Source organism: Polistes fuscatus, unplaced genomic scaffold (assembly GCF_010416935.1).
Source record: "Polistes fuscatus isolate 324 unplaced genomic scaffold, CU_Pfus_HIC Scaffold4, whole genome shotgun sequence".
NCBI lineage: Eukaryota > Metazoa > Arthropoda > Insecta > Hymenoptera > Vespidae > Polistes > Polistes fuscatus.
In genome coordinates, this window is record NW_025113118.1 from 8,747,091 (window position 1) to 8,765,125 (window position 18,035).

Sequence of the window (18,035 nt, forward strand, 5' to 3'; positions counted from 1 at the left end):
AAGTAGAGTCTTATCAATATTATCAGTGGCAGGTTGGTGGGAGGTGGTATCGGGGCAGTATAATCGGATGCGAATATGTTTTAGGTGGGGGATGGAAAGGAGGGCGCAGGCGCTATGTACGACACCCCGTACGTACCGTGGCCTGGGTTGCCGCCGTTGCCGCCGTGGTCGTCGTCGTGGTCGTCGTCGTCGTCGTCGAGAAAGACGTCGGCTTGTCGCGCCTCCTCTTATTCGTCGTATTTTCAGTTCCGACTTAACGCGCCGGCAACTGGTCTAACGCAAATCCTGGGGAAGGAAAGGAAAAGGAAAGAAAAGGAAAGAAGGAAGGAAGGAAGAAAGGAAAGAAAAAAAACGCGCGTGCCCTAGAACAAAAGTTCTTCCTGCGTCGACTCCTTCGGCATTGCCGAAGTGACGTGAGGTTTTTCAGGTCGACCGAGGAGTGGGAAAGAGAGAGCACGCGGTAGCGCAACAGTGTCCAACGACCTTTCCCGAGGAAGCATCGTTTGTTCGTAGGACAGTTTTGTCGTTTCTTAACTTACGAGATTAATCAGAATCATTCAAATTCGGAACAGAAGAATAAGAATAAGAAGAAGAGGAAGAAGAAGAAGCTCGACAAAGAAGATAAGAGAGAAAGAAAGAGAGACAGAGAGAAAGGATTGTACTTTTTGCTGCTTTTTAGTAGTTGTCCGGGTTGACGAGGTGTGGTGCTTCGTGCTTTCGAGGGGAGGAGCGAGAGAGAAATAAAGAGTTAGAGTAAGCTAGCGAGAGAAAGAGAGAAAGGTGTTTCCGTAAGGTTTAAACAAAAGTGGAGTGGACGGTGGAATAAATAAAGAAAAAAGAATAAGAAGAGGGGAGAGATGCGAAAGAAAGAGAATATGATGGTTTTGTATAGCTGTTAGTTAAGTGGGAAGAAAGGGTTGTGGCCGGTGTTGTCGCAAGTGTGTGCCGAGGAACCCGAATAGGGGGTTAGAACCGATGTGGATTTCGAGAAGAAGCAACGAGTCGGAGAACCGTGGCATCGCCGGTGGTCGGACGTGTTCGTGGCGTACCGAGTGCCACAGAGGATGAAGAAGAAGTATAAAAATAACTGTCCCTGAGAGAGGATGAGCAGAAATGCACAGCTGACCGGATCACCCCGTGAAACGGGACAGTTCCTTTTCGTCGTAGCGATATTATTCTCGTATTTCGATCCTCATCTATCGATCTTGCTTTTATAATATCACGCGTGACATACTATATAATACAATTAAAACATCTACAAAAGCAAATACTACAACAACAACAACAACAACAAAAAGATACAAATATACATACGTATAGAGAGACTCGCGCGCATCCAACCAATCACCACGTGCCTTTCTCGTCGTAATCGTGGACGTTAACCTGGACCATCGAGTCGTTACCCTCCCTTTTTCTTACTAAGAAAAATCATTTGATCTATCCTTTGGATTTTTCCTCTACATATTAGATGACTAATGGAAGAAGATACTTTCAACATTATCTATAAGAATTAACAACAGTAACAACAACCAAACAATATCGCTAAATAGTAAAGAAGATTAAAAAAAAAAGAAACACGAAGAAAACAGTTTGGAAAATAAACGTGTTCGAGTAAAAGCTTTTAGTCTGAATCTCGTGGAAATGTCCGAACCATGCGCTTCTTTTCCGAGGCTATTACAGCGTGTGTCTTCGGATCGGCAAAAGACTAAGGTCGAGCCGACGAAGTCGATTATCACCAAGAGGAATAATCATCCTCTCGTATTATTTTGTTCGAATAATCGAAAAGATAAAGATTATCATTTTGCGTATTTTCAAAGTCGTAAGCGAGGTATTCCTCGAGACGGCTGTGTTTTGATGTTTATCTGTTAAGGATCGGATCAAATTGAACAAGGAAAAAAAAACAACAAAATGATCGTACTTTCAATTTTCGATCATGAAGATTAATCCGAGAAAGACTGCGTGTCACGGGTGGAATCGTATAGAAAGAAAATTCTTATCTAATTATTATTGGCAATAGTAATCTAGAAGAAGAATCATCCAATCATTGAAATAATCGTGGAATTTGAATACGAACTAGGGTGGTATAGATAACTGTATAAATAAAATGTTTTTTTCTCACTGACACTAAGAGATAAGAGGAAGAAGAAGACGGTCCTAAAAGTTAAACGAATAAAAAAAAATCAAAAATATTACGCACGTTGACCAACAGACGAGAGCGACCTTGTCCGAGTGTCCTTGTTACGAAGGAAGGATCATAAGTCTGGAAAGACGGTTAGTAAGCAGCAAGGTGGTGTGCGACCTTTGGTATATCTAAATAACAGAAATAGTGGAAGCTAATCCGATCGAAGTTGTTGGGTCGAGCGATATCGAGTCTTTGAAGAGGAAGCGAGTGTTCAAGACCAAGAAAACGTTTAATTCTGAAAGAAACAAACTAATTTGAGTGAAACGTTCCTCTTTGGGTGCCTCATTTGTTTTTTTTTCCGTTCATCTTGCTTATTATTTCATTTCTCTTAATTAAAATACAACAAACTCTCGGGCCAAGAGAAGTTAATCAAAGTTCATGAACGTTCTTAGATTTAAACTCGACTTACTTCGATACTTCTTCTTCATTCGTTCCCCTTTTTCTTTTTTTTCTTTTTATATTATCAAAGATTTTGTCTTTTCCCTTGTCTTTCGCTCGCGAGTGTGCTGAATATTTTTGCCAATCGTTTGTTTTTTTTAGTGCTCATAGTGCCCACCCCACTCCATCCCACCCCACTCCACCCCACCCCACGCGCAATTATTGTTGCATCATTATTATTGTTTTCGATAATTCAACGATTTAGTTTATTAATTATCGTGCACGAAGAGGCCTGATTAGTCTCGAAAAAGAAAAACAAATAAAAAAGAAAGAAACGCCGAACGTTTTCGTCCACCCAGATAGCTGGGAATTCATCCTGAGATGCCTGTTAGACGAGGTCACGTGGCGCCCAGGACAACGATCATCGAGACCATCATTAGGAAGTTTGATACTCACGGTGAGTAGTAGTACACTTTTATTTTACGTTTCATTTATCACGAGAGTATAGTTTTACAATGACGAATGTTTGTGATTTATTTTTGAATCGGAAATTAATTGAAATTAGGGCGAAAGATTTTTCAATTAGGAATAAAACACAAAAATTCAATTATAATTTTTCTTTCTTATCCCATATAAATGAATAAATGTTAAATTAGGACGATAGAATTTTTATTGCGTTCCTGGAACATCGCAGATTTCGATTGTCGAGCGATTAACAAGCAAAGCTTGAGTAATTAGTCGAACATTTGAAATCGATTCGTAGAATTAGGTAAAACACATGTTGGAAAGTTCTTCTTTGTAAGACCCTAGTCGAATTTCTGTTGGTAAAGAGAAGGTGATGCCAACATTTTCACGTCCATTTTCATCTGTTCATCTATTCTTGCGTTTCTACTTGGAATTACATAGTTCTAGATATATCTTTCCATTGTGAGAACAATTTAATACGTAGATTTTAACATTTCTCATTATTAATTCTTTTGATAAAGTGAAATTTTCATTATTCTAACTTGAAATAACATTTTCTTACAAATTTTTCATAATTATCCTTCGTCAAATTTAAATACAAATGATCGATTAATGTAACGTCGACGTAATATTGCATTTAAACAAGATTTTTATAAAAATAATTTTATTGCTATTATTACATACCGCATACACTCTTTGGCGGGAAATTGAAAACAAAATTGTTGAAACAACAAATCGGGAGCATTAATTTACTGTTTTTTTTAGAGATCATGAAATATATATTTTAAAAAACCTCGAATAATAGTACTTTGCATGAGTTGAAATTTTCAACCGAAACTAATCGAAAGAAAGAAAGAAAGTAAGAAAGAAAGAAAGAAAGAATGAAAAGAAAGAAGGAAATTGAAGCAAGGATAACGTAAAAAAAAAGTGTAAATGGATGCGGAGAAGTAACACGCAACGGAATAGTTTCTCATTTCCCATGCAAATATCGTTATTAACATTGAACAAAAAGTGAAAATTAGATGCCACGTACAAGGACAAGCTTAGTCCAACGTAAATTTGTTTGAATTTATTAATACAAGGGAAATGTCGTATGAGTTATCTGTAACTCATACCAGATTTTTCCATCCGGAACGTTGCGATTATTTTACGTTCAATGAAAAACATGATCACGAAATGATTTTTCATAATGTCATCAGTTGATTCATATATTTTCATGATAATACAATAATTGATAATGCAATTTTTATAATATTTGTATTAATTTTAAAATATATAATAATAGAATAACAAATTAGAGATGATTTTGTACCGGAATAAATTCTTGATAGTTTGTTGGACTTTCTCCTAAGACTCGTTTATTACCATACAGAATATTTAATTTTGTGAAATTTGTCGGGAATGCTCGGGTTAAAGGATAAAGAAACGTTTATTAATTAATAATATTTCATGAAATATTGTTTCCTTCGTTTATATACGTCGCATATTATATTAAATTACATTTTCCTTTTAATCGTTAACTAATGAATTTTTAAGATTCGCGTTAACTGATGAAAACATTAACTTTGATCATGAACACAAACCCACGTGAACGTTTGAACGAAAAGTCACGCGATAATATTGGTCATCCATTAACAACATCCTAAAGTAAATAAATTACCTTCGTTGTCGCACATTGAGAGAAAAATTAACTTATTTTATTAAAGAAAAAGAAAAAAAAACAAATGAAAAGACTTTTCGTGAAGTTTATATAAAGTTCAATAATTTTCTTCAACGACGAGGATTCATTTCATTTCGTTTGCGACAACTCGTTGAAAATTCGTTTGAGAACGAAATGAGAAGAAACGAATTTTTCTTATCTGTAATATGAAAAAAGAGAAAACGGAGAAAGGAAAGTAAATTTTAAGAGAGAGAGAGAGAGAGAGAGAGAGAGAGAGAGTAGCCGAGTTAGTAGCCGAGTTTGAATTTCTTAAGATGGAAGAAAGCTGGAGAAAGATTTCCGGCAACGAGCCAGACTTCCATTTCCAATATTATTTAACATATCTAGTGAATCGTAAAGGGGGACTGTTTTTTTTAAAGTTATATAAACGCACACATACACACGTATATAAAGGACACACGTACGAACAAAAAATACTAAGACGTACACAGGTACATATTTAAATGTATATATCATGTAATATAAAAAGAAAATATGCACACACACAGACATAGACACATATCCACAGAAAGGTTTGTAGGTAGATAGGTGGGTGGATGGATAGGTGGATGGTTATAGTTAAATGGAGGAAAGGGGTAGTTCTGTCTCGACAATGGGACAATGCACGTCACTGGCAATATCGCTCGAGTAATGCATCAAGTCCTTGCTTGTGTGAGAAAGAGAGGCTTGATGTGAGTGAGTCGGATTGATTGCAACAAAAAAAGAAGAAATGTAAAAGAAAAAAATATATAACATAGAAAAGAAGAGTAGGTTGGGGATGGTCGGCGGGGGGAGGGGAGGGGAGGGTAAAGGTTGGGAGTAGGGGTGGGTTTCCAGGGGTGAGAATAGATAGCTAGCTAGCTTTCTTTCCATCTTCGCATAACATCGCAAATATATTGAACGTTAAGCTAGAAACGAAAAGATTAGTTTTCGTCTAAACAGTTGATGCATTAGCACGCGGTTAATTATGCGAAATTAACGATGCTTTAATTAAGGATTATTATTATTATTATTATTATTATTATTATTATTATTATTATTATCCTTCAACTTAGTTGAAACTATGGAATTAATCGCATCATCTTCAATATCATTTATCAGGTATATACATATATGTAAGATTTGATTTAAAAAGTAGTCATTTGATTAATTTGTTTAATAACGTTTAACAGTGATTATTAAACGATTTAACAATATAATGAGATAGAACGGTAAGTATCTATGTGGGGTTTTGAATTATTTAAGAAATATAAATATGAATGTGTATAATGGTATGAGTGTGAGAATGATTGAAAGGAATGAAAGAATGCATCGGTCGAGGATAAAGAAAGGGACCGTTGCGTTAGATAAGAATATTAGTTTAGGTTTAGGGTTACACCGTCTGGACTTTGTCGCCTTTAAGTGGCCACGTCGAGGCCTCTCGGGCGTTCTCGATTTTAGAGTGAAGAAAGGGCCTTTATTCGTGATCGGGAATTATTGGGAAGTTTCCAGAAGGAATGACGAGAAATAACGAGAGACGATGGAGGAGATGTAGGGTATAAGTAGGCGACGGAAAGGACTGGTGGTGCGTTCTGTAATAGTCTTTTGGGTTGAAACGACGAGGTTAAAGTGTAACGGAGGGTACGGAAGACAACGGGGGACGACGAAGGGACAAAAGACGACGATAGGCGACGACGAGTCGGGTTCGGGTGTTCCTCGCTAATTAAGACTGTTGACTTCGGACGTAGAGAGTTACACCTAGTATATCGTAACATTAGTTTAGATTATAGATACTTTCTATTCTATCTCTTAAAAACATTATACCTTGTTATTTATTTATAAATAAATACTTTATTTTACCATTATAAATATAAATCTTACAAATCTTACATCTATAATCTAAATTCACAGTTCATCGTACAACGGGATGTTAGGTATTACTCGTTACATCGTAATTCGAAGATCAACTTTTGTAATTAGCGAAAGACACGATCAATTCTCTTACCCACTCATACCCATATCAACACACATATGACAACTAGAGAATAACATTTTCTTAGCGATACTTATAAAGAAATCCAGGAATTCTCGATATGCACACTTCTCGAATTCCCTCCCCCCCATCCCTACATATATTTATTATATTTAATTAATTGTAGATTAATTAATCGATCATTTTCTTCATCCGACCGTTCGGCAGATAAAAAAATATCATTTCGTATAAATTAAAAATTAATTTTGGATAATGTTTGATTAAAGATGAGATTAGATGATATAAGATGAGATGAGATGAGATGAGAAACTCGTTGAGATAAGAAAATGTTGCCTTGGATGTTCGAGCGTTCTTGTTACTTTATCTTCTTTTTTCCTCGCCTTTAATCTTTTAATTTCTTTTTTCTTTTTCCTTTCCTTTTTCTTGTTTCTCATTTCGTCGATGGCTACGACGGCATGCATGCGTGCATGCATGTGTTTGTTTGTGTGCGTGCGTGCGTGCGCATTCATTTGTACGTCGCGGGAAGATGAAAATGGAGGGTGGGAGAGAATTAAAAAAAAAAAAATTGGTAAAAAATTGATGGGAACAAGCTTTGATATTCTCTTTGATCGGCTTTAAAACGTACGCATATGCGTATTATGTACGTGTGTATGCATAAGTGTGAGGAAAAGAGTTAGCTCGTCAATGGATAGAAAGAAACAGACAGACAGACAGACAGACAGACAGACATACGGAAAGAAAGAGGGATTCGTGTTCGAGTTAACGCAAAGAGAAAAGCTAATGGGGGTTTTCTTTGGTGTGAGAAAGTAGAAGGAAGATAGGAAAGTGGGAGTACAAGAAGTGTTAGGAACATTGAAAAGGCTAGTATTAGAAAGAGAGAGAATTAGAGAGAGAGACAGATAGAGTCGTTTTGTTGCATTGCTAACAAAAACACTACTATCCCGTCCGAACAATTTGCGCGCGAGTAGAGGATGTTCTTTAACAATGGCCATTGTTAAGGGAGAGTTTATAACGTTAAAGAGGATGGAAATGAAATTTGACGGAATAAATTATTGGTTTATGGTAGTAGATTAATGTAAGAGAATTTGTCTTGCATTATGAAAGATTATTATTGATTTACGATTGTATTTTTTGTTTACATATTTTTACACGTTTAATATCTTATTTCAAGTTTCGTTTAATGAATAAAGAAGGAAAAGGGGGATGAACAAAATTGACGATATGCTTCGATAGATCTGAATTTAAATTTGTCATGAATACTTTTTCGCGATATTATTATTATTATTAGGAATAAAAAATAAAAAAGGATAAGAATAATCAGAAGAAATTGTAAATATTGAAATATCATCTAACGATTATATATATATATATATAGATTTTCTAACGTATAATCGATTATCGATTAAAAATGTTTAAACAGACAAATGTCTGGAACAAAATTAGATATCACACCGCTTATCGTTTTTCACGATGTCTGTCGTGTGGTGTTCGGCATGTAGAAGGGCGCGCTAGGTAATAAGCATTAATGCGATAAATTCTTAGCGAAACCTTTGGAAGGCCAATTTATATAATAAAAAAAAATATGTATGCCAGGTCCGCGTTCGCGTGGTTTTGCGTTACCGGTGGTGGTGGTAGTGGTGGTGGTGGTGGTGGTGGTGGTGGTGGTGGTGGTTGCATCGGCATAGTCCGTCAAGCCTTGGCTTCTAATCTGACGTTCTCTCTATCTTTCCCCCTCCCCCTTCTCATCCCCATCCCCCTTCTTCTTCTTCTTCTTCTTCCTTTCTTTCTCTTTCCCCATTTCTCTTCGTAGAATATCTTCTCACCTCTCTCGTAGAGAATTACCGACTACTCCTTGGATATATATATATCTTTCTCTTTCTTTCTTTTTTTTTCCTTTTACCTGTCCTCTTGTATAGTAATACGATAAGACATTGGCATAAGACTAATTCGGTTTCTTCTTAGAATTATATATCATATTTATATCCCAATGCGTATACATAGATTCTTTTGCCATATGTTACCTTTTATTTTTTCATTCACATATGATTATTCGTAAGGGGGTTTTAATCAATTGTATTTTCAAATGATTACGTTTCATCACACTTAATTTTTGTTCTCATCATTTTTATTTATTTAATATATATGTATATATAACGAGGAATTAAGGGTTAGATAATATTCTATAACAGACTGGTTTGGGAAAAATGATTGATGACCATTCGGAAAGGGTTCGAATTTTTGTTAATTTTTTTTTCTTCTTCTTCTCCTTTCTCTCTCTCTCTTTCTCTCACTCTTTCTCTCTTTTTATTCACAGCAGACAGAAGAGTAGAGATTTATCAAGGTGTCCAATACACGCGATGACCCTCGATACAAATCCGCGTGGATTTTTATTTTCCCTTGAATAATTCAACGTAACGCAACGTTAAAGAACTATCGCAATATACTATGATGTACTTTCTTATTTTTTTTTCTTTGTTATATACGTGTGTCAGACACGTAGTAGGTGTAGATATGTGATTAAAAATAAAAAAAATAAAATTAAAAAGCAAGTAAGAAACGTAAAAGAAGGAAGGAAGGAAAGGAAGAAAGAAAGAAAGAAAGAAAGAGCATCGGTCTAAAGTGAAGTGGGTAGCCATTTGTACGCTTGCGGCACGTTTTAAGTCACGACGAAGGAACCACCCCGTCCCTCCCCCTTCCATCCCTCTTTCTCACCCCCCCTGAAAGCAAACGTATCTTTGTTCTTTGCCTTCCGCAGAAAAGCTGACAAATTTGCCGGTGCGATTTTAGTGAGTCGGTTGCGGAGGTCGGTGCACTGTCTAAAAGAACACACACATACACACACACATACATACATATGGAAAGAAACGCATCACGCATTTACACAGCAGTGCTATGGCCGCAGCCCACGGTTTAAATTAAAAGTCACTCCACTGAGAAAGGATCTTGTCTTTTGAGATTAATCTTTTGTTTACTCTTCTCTCTCTTTCTCTCGTTGTTCTTTTTCGGCTTTCTTTCTTTCCCTTTATTTTTTTTTTTTTTGGATAAATCTTTTTACCTTTTTACCCTTTTGTACAACTGTTTTTCTCGTCTCTCTGTGGAAAACCACACTCGGTGTTATCATTTGATTTTTTTTTACGTTTATACTGTTTGCAACATTTTCGAGATTTTTGAAATATTTGATACTTTTTGGTTTTATTGTTATTTTTATTTGATTCATATTTGTGCACCAGTGTGTGTGTGTGTTGGTGGATATATTTATTTTATAATTTAATAACGAGTATGTGTGTTCTTTCGAGATTTGTTTCAAGAAAATTTACTTACGTTAGTTTCGTGTAGTAATAATTAATAATATTATATGTTAATTTTCGAAAGATATTTTTTATATGTTCATGAGACAAACATTGAAAGATTTTTGAATAAAACATTTTTCATCGCAATGAGAAATGTCAGCAATAAATTTAGCAATGATGTCAGCATTGATAAGAAATTATAAAACATAAATTAAAACGGGTACATTTAAATTATTTTGTTTTCAAACATACATATTATAAATTGTATTTCAAATCAGATCAATCCTTATCCGAGATTTCTAAGATTTATTTTCATAATTCTGACAATATTTTTTCCTTATTTACTTTTATAAAATGACTTTTTTTTAATTTATTAATATTAACTTTTAGAAATTACTTTTATAATTTAAGAATATAAAGTAACAAAATAAAATAATAAAACATAATAAGATAGAAGAGAGAGAAAAGTGGTAGTTAATACTTTCCTCGTTGATATTTTAACCGGGTACTTTAAATACAAATCCGTGATTCAATATAATCTAATCGAATTCTTATCAATAAAACGATATCTTATCATAATACGTTTATATTATATTTTATAATATCTTTATCCACTTCTTTTCCGTAAAATATCCAATATTTCAGCTACGAAAAATTGTTTAACCGAGTTTAACATTGTTCGTGTCGTCGTAATAAAAAAAAAAGAAAAGAAAAAGAAACCAAGATTTTTTTATTACTTTTTAATTGTTCAATGAAAGTTAAGGAGCGTGTAGGTGTTATGCTAATTGGTTATTGTCTCTAGGAGAAAAATGTGTCAAGGTAACTCGTTAAGTGCATCTTAAAAAAACTGTTCTCTCACCTACGCAAAAGGAACTGGAAACTCAGTTAAAAAAAAAGTAAGAAAAAAAAAGTATAAAAATAAAAAAGCAAGAAAAATAAATAAATAAATAAATAAAGTAAACACGAGAGTATCATGGGTAGTATTATATACTTATAGTTGTCGTGCAGAAATCTATTTAAACGTTAACGGTCGTACGACATCTCTCGTAATCTTTTATTGCTTTCAATTAATTTTTTTTATTCCTGGACGGAGATCTTTTGAAAAGAATTCTATTTTATTTATCTATACATTACCAAAAGAAATCTTGTTTAAATAGTTTTATATAAAAATAATAAAATGTATTGCGCATTTTTTTCTCATAAGATCCTCGTCAACATTCGAAGACAAAACGTTGGTTTAGAAAAAGGAAAAAAACATATTTTATTTTATTGGTTTTATTAAAATAGAAAAAGGAAAATATAAAGATAGCGAATAATAAAATGATTTATAGTACGCAGTAAAAATATCGTTATTATGATAGTAGTAAAACGTAAAACATTTCATATAAAAGGAGAGAGAGAGACAGAACTATAATTTATTTCTTTTTGGATTTTGCCGCAGTAAGGGGAAAAGAACAAAACGAACGAAGTAACAAAATTGAATAGGAAAACTAAAAATAAAAATATAGAAAATATTGTAGATAATAATAATAATAATATTACATTTATTAGTTTGAAATGTTTAGAGTTAGAGTATGCCAAAAGTTCGATTTTTACAAATCGATTATTTGTTTCTTTTTTGAGAATTTCGTGGTTTTCTTTTTTTCTTTTTTCCCGATTGGAATATTACAAGGCTAGGGGAATTTTTGGCCTAGGAACATTTGGCTCATGCTGTAAAAGATGTATATATATATATATATATATATACGTGTATGAGTAGGTAGAAAGAAAGAAAGAAGGAAAGATGAGTATAATTTATTTTTATGGATCTTATTGTTAGCTCGGTAAAGCAAATACAAGATAGCCAAAAATAAAGTGAAATATAGTGTATACGCATAGTACAATGCACGGTTACTATGATGATACAGACAATAGAAGATGGATAGATAAAAGGGAAGGATGAAAGAGAGAGAGAGAGAGAGAGAGAGAGAGAGAGAGAGAGAGTGAGAAAGAGAAAGAAAATTTATTTTTATTTTATGGATTCCTTTCCATAATAGAAAAAAAAATAGAAGAAAAAATGTATCGGAAAGTTAATTAAAACAGATTAATTATAATAAAAATATAATACACGACCCCTGAATGAATTATATTTTATTAATTAAGAATGAATCAAAAGACTGCGATTAATTTTATAAATCAATATTTTCTTTTATTTATTATAATATTACTAAAAGGAATTTTTTTTTAAAGGAACCTTAGAGACGCGTAATTTATTTTCTTTTCTTTTTTTTTTTTATGAATCTTGTTAGCTTACCAAAGAAACTATAAAAATAGTTAAAAAATAAAATATATAAAAGATGTTAATAGCACGTAATAAAAGTATCATTAATGTAATACGAGTCAAAAGTATTTTACCGATTTTATATAAATATCAATTATTCTTCTAATTTATTGCTAAATAACAAGCCTAGGAATTTTTTAGTCCAGTAATTTTTTACGACGCCTAATTTATTTCTATAAATCGTGTCAGTTTAATAAAAAACGAAAAAGATAAAATGAAAAATGTAATACGCATAATATAAGATATATCAATAATTATGATAATACATATAAAAAATATAGAAAGAGAAAGGAGTGAGTAAAACAGAGAGAGGAAGAGAGAGGGAGAGAGAGAGAGAGAGAGAATGAATTCATAAATGAATGAAACTAACAATAAACGTTTATTCGATGACAATGACATTTGTGAAGTTGACGGAAATCAGAATAAAGTGTGAATCTTCTGTAACCCTCTCACTTATATACAAATATATCCACACACACACACACACACTCTCACTTTCTCTTTCTCTCTCTCACTCTCTTTCCCTCTCTATTATCCTCCCACATCTTTCGATCTTACTTTTTAGCAGCTTATGCGATGTACGTGGAACATGGTCACGATCGAACGCGTGCGTTCCGACGATAAATTCGTCCAGAAACTTTGGATGTTTGCCAGGATGGGGGATATTTAAAATTCCCCACGGTCCCTCCGCGAACCCACGCTCTTATTTTTTCTTTTTTTTTCTTTTTAATTTTATTTTTTAATTTATTTTTTTCCTTCCAACCTTCCTTCTTTCTCTCTCTCTCTCTCTCTTTCTATCTTTTTTTCGAGCTCGTTAACGCGCCGTGTATTCCATCATTCCGCTTGTTAGATCTATGGATCCTATAAAGAGGTGGAGAAACAAGGGGTAAAAGGAGGTGGAGAAAGGGGAGGGGAGGAGGAGGAGGAGGAGGAGGAGGAGGAGGAGGAGGAGGAAAAGGAGTCTGTCGACTAACACGAGGATCGATCGGTTCTATTTAGCCAACTATTATATCCGTGATGAACGATTATGGCCGAATTTTCACTTCCTTATCGATTACTTCTTATTTCACACTTTCAAGATATTATATATATAATTCTTTTTTGAGAATTTCGTAGTTTTCTTTTTTCTTTTTTCCCGATTGGAATATTATATATATATATATGCCAGAATATATACATGTATATGTATGTATTTGATAAAAAAATTTATTTTATTATTCTATCGAAATTTTTGTATTTTTTGTTGTTGTTTATGTGTATTTAGAACAGAAGAAAAGATCAACGACCGTGATTTAATAAAAGTGGAAAATCATCGTTATTTAAAAGTTCAAGGATATATTTGATTAATAATAGCAAACGTGTTTTTTATTGATTCTTTGGTATTTTTATGTTTCGAATATATTTTCGTTTGTTTGATAATAAAATTTATTTTATCGAGATTTTTCGTATATTTTGAGAAAGAGAGAGAGAAATTATTTATGTTAAAAAAGTTTATAGATATTTAGTTAAATTGTAGGAATATTATTAGTAATTTCTTCTTCATTTTTATATCTTTTAATATTTTATATTGTCAAGTAGATGACGTGTTTTATATCATTTATACGTATAATGTGTTTTTCCTATTATGGTCATCGCAATTTTTTAATCTACGAATTAAATAAATTAAAATCGTAATGCAAAACTATTATTTTTGGAATCTCAAATTGAAATAATTGAAACTATTGCAAATGTTCCTTATGTTGTTAATCATTTAAAAAAAGAGAAGAAATATGTGTCCGACAAGTCGTCGAGTAAAATCCTTTCTTTTTCTTTTTTTGAAATTAATTGCAAAAAAAATGCACTTCAGTGCGTTACTTTTATTTTTCCGTTACGGATTTTCACGTTTCATTAGATTTGAAGATGAAACTCATTTGCTTGTATTTAAAACGTTAGTCAGGTATATTACTATTTTGTCATATAATGTAAGTAAACGGTAAATAATGTAGTCACATTTTTGTTCTCATAACGTGTAATCTTGTTACCTGTTATCAACATCGAAGTAAAGTGCTTAAACTGTATGTTGTATTTTGAACATAAGAACTTTTCTCATCTTTCGTGTTTACGGATGTTGCGTAAACGATAAATACCATAGTAACAAAAATTCGATTGTTAATAAAAATCAATGAGAACGTAGTTCGAACAATTCCATATATTACAAATAATTTTTTCTAATTAATGCTTTCTTTTAAAAAGTAAAAGTTTGATATATATATATAAAAAATTAGGATTAACAGGAAATCCGGTTAAAAGATATAGTAATCAAAATCGCGTTGAAATGATCGAAGAAGTTTCTCAATAATTCTTTGAAGAAGCAGATATTACCTTTTCCATAAGTTTATTATTCTTCGATGCATGATCCTGACCATCGACTCGAGTCCTCTTTGAAGATGGCAACGTTTCGTTGCACACCTCTCTCATGCTACTTTCAACGTTTTTACAAATCCGGGTCCCGGGACCCAGTGGAACCGATTTTCAAAGAGAAAAAACGCGAATCTCGTAACCTTCTTCTACTTCTTCACGAGAGTTCAGATTATTTTTCTTTTTTTAAAAACTTTCTTCTTCTTCTTCTCTTCACGAACATACGCAGCAGCAGCAACAGCAGTCGTTTCTTTTCTCGCTAATCAAAGCAAACGGATTCTCAGGTTATTTCTATGAATTTCCTTCCCTTTTTTTTTTTTTACTACTTCATTTTTTCTCCAAGTAAATATCAAATTTTCCAAGAAAGTTTTTTATTCGTTTTTGATCGATTATTTTTTTCTTTTTTTTTTTATTAGTTTTGATTATTTTAATAACCTTGCAAAATTTCGACAAAATTTATTAGTCGAGTAATTATCGTAAAATCATTTTCAAGGGTTTATTAAAAAAAAATTAAACTCGAACCCCATTAGCAAGAATAATACAAATTGATCAATGTCACACCCTGTATGAAGAAAATTTTAAGGATGCAAGGTGTGTGTGTGTGTGTGTGTGTGTGTGTGTGTGTGTGTGATGCAGTTTTTCTTATTATTATATTTATATTTATAGAACACCAACTTTTTTATCCTGGTGTGAATTAAATTCATACATTTTCTTTCTCTTGTTTTTTCCTCTCTCTTTCTAATCTGAACAATGAACCTTTTTCCAACCCAGGGTCACAAGTGGATCAACGGGCCAGTTGTACGTTTATATGTTATATAGGGTGTTTATATCGAATTATGTTAGAGGATTTAATTCTAACCTGACAACAAGGTCGTCTTCAGTTTGTCAGAACATCATTCCTTGGACTAACACGGATTTATCTTAGTATCAACTACCCTTAGGATTTCATCCTTAGAAAAGAATGTTTTCCCTTAGGATCCTGTCCCTCTTTCTATTTGATTTTCTTTTCTTTTTTCGGATTTACTTAATTTATGATACATATTACAAGAGATTATTATTCTATTGTTATTATTGCTCATTCCAAATCTCGATGTGAGATATTTTTATAATCTAATCTTTTTTTTTCTCTTTTTTTTTACGTTTAAATAAAATCAGATCATAGATTTTAAGAGAGAATTAGGTTTTACGATTTATATCAAGAAAAATATAAATTATAGAATACGATTAAATAAAATGATATATGAAAAATGATTCAATTTTCCATTATAATTTATCTACAATACTTTAATATTATAATTAAATTGTATTTTATCGACGTATATAATATAAACGTAAGAAAAGTATATAATTAACGAATAAAACAATTAATCGTTGAAATTAAATTGAACAAAAATACGGAATAGGAAAATGATAGAAAGTAATGAAAAGATTTATTAGCCTAAATGTCAATCTAAAAATCAATTCGAATTTATACTCATAATTCATCACTCACTATTTCTGATGAGCTTTTATTGGTGGGGAAGGAGAAAAAAAAGAGTGGGGAGGTGTAAGGACTCTTGATTGGTCAGAGAGAGAGAGAGAGAGAGAGAGAGAGAGAAACGGACACACGATTGGATCGTTCATCGAAGCAAGCTTTCAAATCTGCCTGAACAAATGGGTTATCGATTTTCGGATTTTCTTTTGAAAACGATTACGCCAGAGGGACTACTGTGTGTCTGATAGTCTTTTCAAGTATATGCATTACTATCCATACACACACACACATACACACACATATAAGTACACGAACATGTACATAGAAACATGAACACATAAATACATACATACACACATACATACACGAATTCATACATGGATACATGAATTCATAGATGGGTATATAAATGTATACATGAACACACACACACACATATATGTATATATGTATATTTGTATGCATAAGTAAACCGATGTAACGGTGTAACGTAAGCTTCTTTTCGAACCATATTTTTGCTTGGTAAGATATAAAGCTTGCCTAAGAAGAGAAAGACGATTTGTCGCAAGTCACGAGAAAATAAAATCATTTTATGATTATCTTATTTAGAATAGGAAAAGAAAAACATAATAAACCGTGGGGGGTGGGGGTATCGATTTTACGAATAAATAAAAAATAAATATAAGGTAATGCGTAAATATTGTATTGATTTTGGGAAATAATTTTGACAAGAAAAGGTTTAGTAAAACGAACACAAAATTTATATTTATTTTTGAATTAAATAATAAGTATATTTATATTATTCCTTTTATTATACTTTCATTATAATCAAAATGTATTTACATTATATTATATATATATATATATAAACGAATCCAAAATAGATATGAATTTTTAAAATTGATATTCATCAAAGACAATTTAAAAAGAAGAAATTTTACTAATTAATAATTAAATCGATAAAAAACAATGAACTATTATATTTCTATCAATTATTTTATAAATCAAACTACAATATTAAATCTAACGACGCTGGCATACCTTTGGGACAAATATACGCGTTGCAGCACGTTCAAAATTTTCAATTTCGATTTTTGTATTTTTCAATAAGAATTATTGAAATATTTTGTGTGAAAAATAAATCACTTATCTAGAAATATTATAAACTTGTAAATAAACGATTAAAGTGACACGAGTTGAGTATATTCAAACGAATTTAATAGAAATGCAAAGGGAAGACACTGAAGTGGTAATAAGAATAATAAATAAAATAAGGATGAAAAGAGGTGAATCTGAATGAGGGAATGAGGGGTAGAAGAGGTTAAGACCAAGTGACATCCTTGGGGGATGGGGGTTAAGGGTCTAAAAAGGTACTGCCAAGTCTAAAGAAAAGCATTGGTTCGTCGTGTGAAGTCGGCAAAATCTATTTCTAGTGCGGCCGATAAACTCTCCTCGAACTGAGAAAACGCGACGGGTTTGAAGTTCGTAAAAAGGAGGACTGTCTGCCTAGGTGGTCTCCTCAAAACTACGTCAACGATTTCGTCTTTGTAAATTCTACGTGTACAAGCATCCCTCTCTCTATCTCTTTCTTTCTCTTACTTTTTATCATTCTATCTTTTTCTTTGGGATCGTACAATTCCCGAGAGAAATCATCCTACAGAGAGGGACACTAATCTTTTGTTCATTTCATAATTAAATTTTGTCCTTACGTTATATTAATGTAACAAATGATAATATATTTCTATTGTAATCAATTGTTATTTACAATTTAGTAGTAATTATATCAATTACAATCTAATGATAATAGATTTCATTTTTTACTTTGTTTTTTTTCTTTTTACAAAGTTTTTACATTTAA

The 18,035-nt window shown here is 32.5% G+C and overlaps 1 protein-coding gene across 13 annotated transcripts in view; it reads left to right on the plus strand.

The window, feature by feature from the left end:
- The first annotated feature begins 85 nt into the window (after positions 1-85).
- LOC122521415 (potassium voltage-gated channel subfamily H member 2) overlaps positions 86-18,035 on the plus strand; it is a 122,348-nt gene continuing 104,398 nt past the window's right edge. For 12 of the 13 annotated variants that reach the window (XM_043642128.1, XM_043642129.1, XM_043642137.1 and 9 more), the window contains exon 1: positions 86-3,017. In XM_043642128.1, coding sequence (XP_043498063.1) covers positions 2,942-3,017 — 76 coding nt within the window. In that variant the 5' untranslated portion in view covers positions 86-2,941. The remainder of the gene's footprint in view (positions 3,018-18,035) is intronic. The other variant, XM_043642139.1, reaches the window with a different exon arrangement.